The following is an 8,144-nucleotide window of genomic DNA, read 5'->3' on the forward strand; positions in this document are numbered from 1 at the left end:
GCCACTTGTGACTTAGCACATTCACTTAATAGCTAACTCACATTAGTTAGAGTCCTACAAAGCACAAAGCAAACAACATTTAGACAATGGGAAATATCACCAACATATTCCAATCAAATCATTTTATCCTCTTATCAGGAATATATATTGGCATGAGATACTAAAGCTCATACAATCAAGCATAACCTAAACATGCTATCCTATCACTAGCTTGTCAGTACTATCATGCAGCTCAACAAGCACATATAGCAGGCATATAAGACATCTTCCTAGATCATTAGCCCTAATTTAGCATGCAGTTCTCATACACATATCATATCATAATATAATATGTATGGGTATCTTGGGGAAAACTTACTTGAGCTTGGCTGATTGCATGAATCACACACCTTGAGCCCGACCCATCATACCCCGAATATGTATGAACTGGCTACGGGGACTATTTCACCCCCTGCTACTACCATATAATAACATAGCATAAACATACCGTCAGACATATTCGGGGTTCCCTACCTACCCTGTCGGTCCTTATAACTGATATTGGGGTCTATCCAACCCTTCTACCACTATCACATTATATCATAGCATAACATACTGGCAGGCATATCTAGGTGCCAAACCTACCTTGTCAGTCCTTATAACCGATATTGGGGTCTATCCACCCCTCCTACTACTATCACATAATAGCATATCATACTAACACATAACTCATAACAGATAGTGGCATACCAGACAATTATCTTAAGTATAATCAACTACTAGTGGGCCAACATTGGTTCCTTTGACCCACTTTTACTGGAAGGTAACACACCTCGCACTGCTGAAGTCACGCGGACAAAACTCTAGCTGATGGATGACAGATTCCCAAACTGTAACATCAAAATAACGCCGAATTATTAATTGGGTTCCAACACATATCCATAAATCCATGCTTGGGGTATAAGACTACTTGACCCCCATCTTAGCGTGATTCAAACTCAAGGCCCGATCCAAGGCCCAAAAGTCAAACTATGAATCAGCCCAACATATTGGGCCCAAACCTCTACATGGTCTTACCATCAGGCCCAACCATTTATTCCAGTCCAACATTTGGCATTCCAATGGTCCAACATCTCATAATCATCAAGGCCCAAATTATGGCTCATCTATGGCCCAATTTTCCAAATTGGGCCCAACCCCTCATATGGGCCTTACACTAAAACCCATCTAAATAATCTAGTGCATATGATTAATCTTGGATGGACCATCAATAGCCCAATCATCAAATCCCAATAGAAAGGCCCAACTTAAGGCCCACTTTAAAATTAGGGTTTCTTACATGAAATGATGATTAGGGTTAAGTGTCCCTACTTAACCTATTAAGGACTTAATCCATTAAGTCTATCAGTCTACTGGATAAATCGTATGGTGTGGTAGGACTTAATACATAATCCCAATCTGGTTGTCCAAAAATGCAGATCCCAACAATCCAAAGCCAATATATCCAAAAATAGGGTTTTCTAAACCCTAATTAGTGTTTCCCACCCATCACAACCCAATTAGGCCCAAAAGCTAAGTCTTTAGGCCCATTATGGTTTCATTAGGTCAATTAGCATTTTTTTTAAGTCGAGCACCACCCACTACCACCTCGGGTAGTGATGGTCAATGGCGGCTCACAGTGGCGGCCACCATCTCACGGTGGTGGTTATGGTTCTAGTACCATTATGTCCAAGCATCCAAAAGGAAGCTACACAAGCAAAAGCACACCGCCACCCAACACGGCGGCTGGTGGCGGCGGAAAGGTGGCAGGCACCACCTCATGGTGGTAGTTATGGGTTATCTTGATTATACTAGTCACTAATTCCAATTTACAATGCCAAAATCCCAATTAACACACACACACACAAACACTAAGATAAACACACACACACACACATAGCCACCCTTTTGGTGGCTGGTGGTGGTACATGATGGCAGCCACCACCCTACGGTGGAGGTGGTGGCCTTTTCTTGGTTTTCCGGCCAAACAAAATGACCACACACTTCCTATTTGCAACAAGAATCCAACCACCCACCTGGTGGCGTACAGCGGTGGTGGAGACACAAGAAGGCGGGCAACCATGACCGTTTGCGATGAAAGCCACCACCTCACAGTGGTGGCAGTGGTTTCTCTTCTGGTTCCCGGTCAAGCAGCCACACACCAACAGAAGAATAACGATGCAACCCACACTAACATGCCCTTGCTCAGAAATCTGGATGTAACCACCCACATGGTGGTGCACGGTGACGGCAGCAACAGCTCTAGCTGCCATAATGGTGGGCTCAAACTCTCACTTCGCCGACTGTGGATGCAATAGTGGCGGCTGATGGTGGTCATGGCTGGAATGAATCACCGGCGAAAGGAGGAGGATGGTGGGACCGTGAGCGATAGAAGCAACGGCCATAGCACTCCCTTCATTCTCCACCCATGCATCTGCATTCAAAGCTCCAACACCGACAGTTCTCTCTTTCATCTGTTCACAACGTTCGGTGGTAGTGTTTCGACGACTGGAGGTGCCGCAGGTAGAAGGGAGGTATAAGGATAGTGGTGGCGGCTGATGAAGTTCCATTAAGGTTAGGGTTTGTTACAATATATTTGAAGGCAACTAGGAGGGTGACAGGCTATGCCCGTAAATTTCAAATCTTGTTTCATTTTTACACTTCTAGCCCTCCCTATAAGAATCTTTTCAAATTAGCTCCCATATTTACCATTTAAACCCTACCTCCTGAAATCCCTTACAAATCAAGTCCAAAATTTTACCAAGTAGCCCCTCCCTCTACAAAACCTTTTCAACTTAGGTCAATAATTTACTCTTTAGCACCTGCTTCCATAAATCCTTTCATATTAAGTCTAATATTTACCAAATACCCCCTGTGATTTAAAAATATTTACAAAATAAATCCTAAAACTACACTTTAACCCCCGAATAATCCAAATAAATCCTAAAACTACACTTTAAAACTACACTAAATATTATGGATTTTAGGTCTATATTCATATTAATTTTATCTATTTATTTATTTTTGATAAACAAGGTGTTACACTAGATCTTCAACTCTCTTTTAAATTATTTTTTACTAAAAATCGGCCGATTTTAATTTTGGTTTCTGTGTTGCTGCACAGTGCTACGCTGAAATTACAAAAAATCACAATTTCCTTATACGAAGTGAGATTCAGACGTTCTTTATATGTACAAGTTTTTTTTTGTTGGTTACTACGACTTTTATTTAAATTATTTATCCTAAATAAAATTTTATTATATATTTTAGTCGTTGAACGACATATTCATAAATATTTCTAGCGATAAAAATAGACATTACATCCGATCTGTTGTTGATCGCCTTCTCTCCTCCTATCTCGACTTCTGTAGCATTGGCTATTTCGATAAATGAAACTTTGAATCCGTCTTCATTCTTAAAAAGGGGTTCAATTGGTATTTTGAAGGCGAAAAAGGGTCATCGGTCCATTTCACTTGGGCGATGTTCGAGACTCGCTTAAGCGAAAGAGGTGGTAGTTTTTGATTTGTATGACTTTGGCCGATGCATCTAGGGGTTGTTTGACTTATCTTTTTAGAGACCAAAATGACTTTTAGAAAAAGATAAAAAGGAATAGATGTTTGCTAAAAGTATTTTAAAAGTAATTTTGAGATTTTGATAGAAGGAAAACTGATTTTTTGGAAAAATTATAAAATCCTGGCTTCTTGTGATTTTTCCCAAAAGTCATTTTGCCTCTGAAAAAATAAACCAAACACCCCTTACTTTGATTTGAAGTAGGGTCGGGAAGGACAATACCATTACAGGGAAGGGTGGGTGAAAGTTGAAAGGAACATCAACGGGAAAAAAGAAGAAGAAGAAAGGTAATATAATCTTTTTAGGTACGGTAAGAATGGACGGACCAAGTGATCAATCATACATAACACCTTATTATTTTAAAAAATTAATAAATAAAGCTTATTAACAAAAGAAAATCCGCATAGCCGTCCATAAATATGACATGATCACTCAACTTAATCTATAAAATGTATTTGTGATCTCGTTATCATCGACATAATATTATTAAATCATAATCCTTCATTTGTTCCATTCGTCGTTTCCCAACCTTTCTACCAAAAATATCATTCTTCTCAGCAACACGACATTCATAAAAATAACTTTTTTATTATTATGGAGCCAAGACTCGTCCCATAAGCAGGCGCAAGATCGCGTCACTGACTCACTGTTCATGCTTAAGGTTGAAACTACCTAAGACTAATTAATTAGTTATACAGATGAATTATAGCATCAAAAACATCCTCACATTCATAGTTTCACTTCAAGTACTCTGAATTATTGATCAGATTCCTTAATGCAACTCCTTATAATTGCAAATGAACCCAAATGGGTTATTGTTGGTTTTATGTTACTTTCAGCAGATAATTACGCGGCAGAAGATACAATCTTATCACCACCAATGTCGTCGCCGTATGAAAAACCTTCTACCAAGATCAACCCAACAATGGCGATCATACTGGTGTGCCTTTTAAGTGCATTCTTCATGATTTGTGTAATCTCGACCTACTTCCGCCATTATACTGAACGACAACTCCGACTTGCAGGGAGTACACTAAACCTAAGTGAAACCGGGTCAATGAGATCGGTGGTGCATGGCCTTGATCCGGCGGTGATAGCCACATTCCCAAGCTTCTTGTATTCCGGTGTGAAAGGGATAAAGATAGGGCAGACTGTTCTAGAATGCGCTGTGTGCTTAAATGAGTTTCAAGACCATGAAACCCTACGTTTGCTACCAAAATGTAGCCACGTGTTTCACAAGGATTGTATTGACATGTGGCTGGCTTCACATGTCACATGCCCGGTGTGTAGAGCGAATCTAGTCTTGTTACCTGGTGAACTCGATCATGTGACTGAGTTGTTGCACGTTGACCCAGAGACAGATTATGCATCGACTGAGTTTCTTCTTCCAATAGAGTACAAACACAAGATACCTCCATCCACTGAAATGCCACGTTCACATTCAACTGGTCACTCGGTTATAACTCGACCCGTTGAAAATACTGAGAGATACACACTACGGTTACCAAACGAAGCACGGGGGCTTTTTGGGAACCTTGTAGCAAGCCTTCCCACAAGCCCTCATATGGCATTGCCTATGGAAAGTAGTCAAAAAATGAGTCTTCGAAGTATTAGTGTTGGTTCAGTTAGAAGATTGGATTATGTTCATCACGAGGTTTCTAATCATGAAAGACGAAGAGGCCAAACATCAAGGGGTGGTCCTAGTGATTCTCACATAGTTGAGTGCTGAAATAACAAGACGAAAAATCGACGATTTTTAGATTCTCTATATAGCATTTGGTACATGTGACTAAACTTAAACTCTACCGGAATATGTGTCTATATTGTTCATGCCAAATGGTATCAAAAAAGGGTATTTTTTTTTCCTTTTTTTTTCAGGGTGTCCTATTACCAAACACAGTCTTAGATTATGAGTAAGGAAACCAATAAGTTGAGGGTTCAAGTTTGGTTTGACACAAAAGATAGAGATTTAGAAGTAGATTAGAAGGTGTTATATCAAGATGAGTCATACATAAACATGATTGGGAACATTGTTGGAAACATGTGTAAAACAAGATAACTTCGAATATCTATAAATTCCAATATCATGCGTCTGCAAAATTCGTCCTTTGAGATTCAAAATTAAGATTAGAAATTTCGGGTTTGAAGTTAATTTGATTTACCATATACGAATACGATGTGTAATTGGGAATACCAACTAGGCTGGGAAATAGTTTTCACATATTTTAAGTTAACTTTTAAATTTGAACTTTTAACCCCACAATGTTGACAAAATTGCAAAGAATCATCATCAAGATTCTCTAACATAACTTTTACGTTGTATTGTCGTGCATTAGTTGACCTGGTAGGAGATTGTCCAAGATAAGTAAAACACAAATGATGAAGATGATAAATGGAAAGATGTTAAAAATTAATAAATAGTTTTCAATCTTAAGCTTAAATTAATTAAGTAAATATTTTGTGATGTTAGATTGTAATATTTATTGTTTATTTATTTTAGGGGCTAATTAATGTCATATGACGTTGTAAATTGTAATAATCTCTTACGATCATAGTTACACATAGGGGTGCAAATAAGTAGTGCTGAACACGAGCTTCACTAGGCTTGAACTAAGCTTTATTAAAAAAATTTGGGCTCAAATTTGAGCTTAAGCTCCTTTCAAGTCTTATGGTATGGAGCTCGAGGTGGGTTCATAAAGAAATATATAGAGGCTGGGCCCACACGGGCTGGGCTCGTATACCGTATTCCTAATTTCCTAAAATGACATTTATTAAATAATTATTAATTTTAATATATATAAAAATAAAAATATTCATTACTAGAAACGTCAGTAGTAGCGGCGGCGACACATGCCGTTAGAGCGACAAAAAACTTTCGTGTTACTTGTTGCTGCTAAAACTGTGTGTCGTTGCTAATGCTCACACGTCATCAATTTGTTTGAATAGTTAAAATGAAATCATAGCCGTTGATTTAGTCCTAATCCAACGGCTGAAAATCCACATGGTCTCAAACCATTAGCGGAGACGCTTTTCCGGCAACATCGGCGCCGCTAACACCTGAAAAATACCGCTAATGATTCTCATCAATGTTGTCACCGCTATTACGCCTCTCGTCGCCGCAATTGCTGGTCGTTGCCGTTAATATACGTCGCAGATAATACCCTTTCTTCTTTCACAGTTGTATCTTACGCTCCATTTACCTTTCCAACTCAAATTGTTGCGACTGCAAATCGCTCCATTTTCCTTTCCAACTCAAATTGTTGCGACTGCAAATCGCTCCATTTTCCTTTCCAACTCAAATTGTTGCGACTGCAAATCTCTCCATGCGTAAACACTTTTTATTTGTTGTTGAACGCATATTCATCTATCATATTGTTTGAAAAACCCTAGCTTTATGTCTTGCTTGACGTAGGGTTTTGTAGACGAAGTTGTCAGAATGTTGATATCCTGACCAAATTGTTTCTCACTAAATTGATTATCACTCTTGTCTATTTATAAATAAAGCCTCCATTTTTATCCAAAAGTGAAGAGCTAACAACAAGGCATGCCTAATTTGAGGATTTCTTTGAGACATAATTGTTTTCTTTGAGGTTCTGAGGAGTCTATATAACCTAATTCAACGACACAAGTTCATAAACTATTTATTGTAGAAAATATTGTGAAATTTCCAGTTGTAATATTTATTAAGATTTGTCAATTTTTAGAGTATATATATTAGCATACGAATTCTAGATATCAGATTTTCTATTTTCACGAAGGGTAAGTAATGATGCTCTTTGCACTAAAACATGGTTCTGTGGAGTCTCTTTGAGTCCATTCCATTGTTTGTGTATCAACCTAACCTTAACATTAATCAACTTATTATCTAATTATTTCCTTTTTCAGTTACAAAAGATATAAAAACCAATTCAAGAAGTTATTTTGCCATTAAAACTGATTATCTAATTATTACCATTTTACCATTGAAGCTAATACAAATAATTGTATTTAAGGCTTAATAGGTTATGCCAAAAGACATGCATTAATGGTTTATGACACTGATTCTTTACTCTTTACTTATTTTCCTTCTTTTTTTTCCTCCAAACTCTCATGTTAAAATCAATGATAATTTGAAATTTCTTTTTTGGGATACAAGGGTAAAATGGTCATCATCTAGAAAAGAAAAATATATAGAAACAATGTTACCCATTCAGTCACTTTACACAAACATGACTTAACCAGAAAAAATAGACTTTATGTTGCGTAGTTTTACTTCCTAATAAATATTCAGTTATTCACACACATATTTTTACCATTTTGCCATTGAAACTAATGCAAGTAACAGTGTTTATAAATTTTCCAAAGCCATATGGGTGAAATGTTTGCCTTTGATGTTGCAACAATAACCAACACTCTTAGTCGTCCTATTGTTGTCATTGTCTTCACAAGAACTGAATCCATGGCTGTAGTTTTAAGCTATTTTTGCCCTTTCTCAACTATCTTTGCCTTCAAAAATGAGTAAGTCCAAATTATCGTTACATATTCATCTTTGTGTTTGAATTGGATAATATAAAGTA

At 37.6% G+C, this 8,144-nt stretch overlaps 1 protein-coding gene across 1 annotated transcript; it reads left to right on the forward strand.

Moving 5' to 3' along the window:
- Positions 1-4,356: 4,356 nt before the first annotated feature.
- LOC145018006 (E3 ubiquitin-protein ligase ATL6-like) lies at positions 4,357-5,433 on the forward strand. Its single transcript, XM_078975947.1, has one exon. It carries the CDS (start codon positions 4,364-4,366, stop codon positions 5,315-5,317), a length of 954 nt encoding a protein of 317 aa, XP_078832073.1. The 5' UTR covers positions 4,357-4,363; the 3' UTR covers positions 5,318-5,433.
- Positions 5,434-8,144: the final 2,711 nt, after the last annotated feature.

Source organism: Lactuca saligna, chromosome 9 (assembly GCF_052625555.1).
Source record: "Lactuca saligna cultivar CGN05327 chromosome 9, ASM5262555v1, whole genome shotgun sequence".
In the NCBI taxonomy this organism is placed as follows: Eukaryota; Viridiplantae; Streptophyta; class Magnoliopsida; order Asterales; family Asteraceae; genus Lactuca; species Lactuca saligna.

Bases quoted from the DNA above. Each gene is read 5' to 3' on its own strand.
- LOC145018006 (XM_078975947.1), top strand. From the start codon at position 4,364: ATGCAACTCCTTATAATTGCAAATGAACCCAAATGGGTTATTGTTGGT.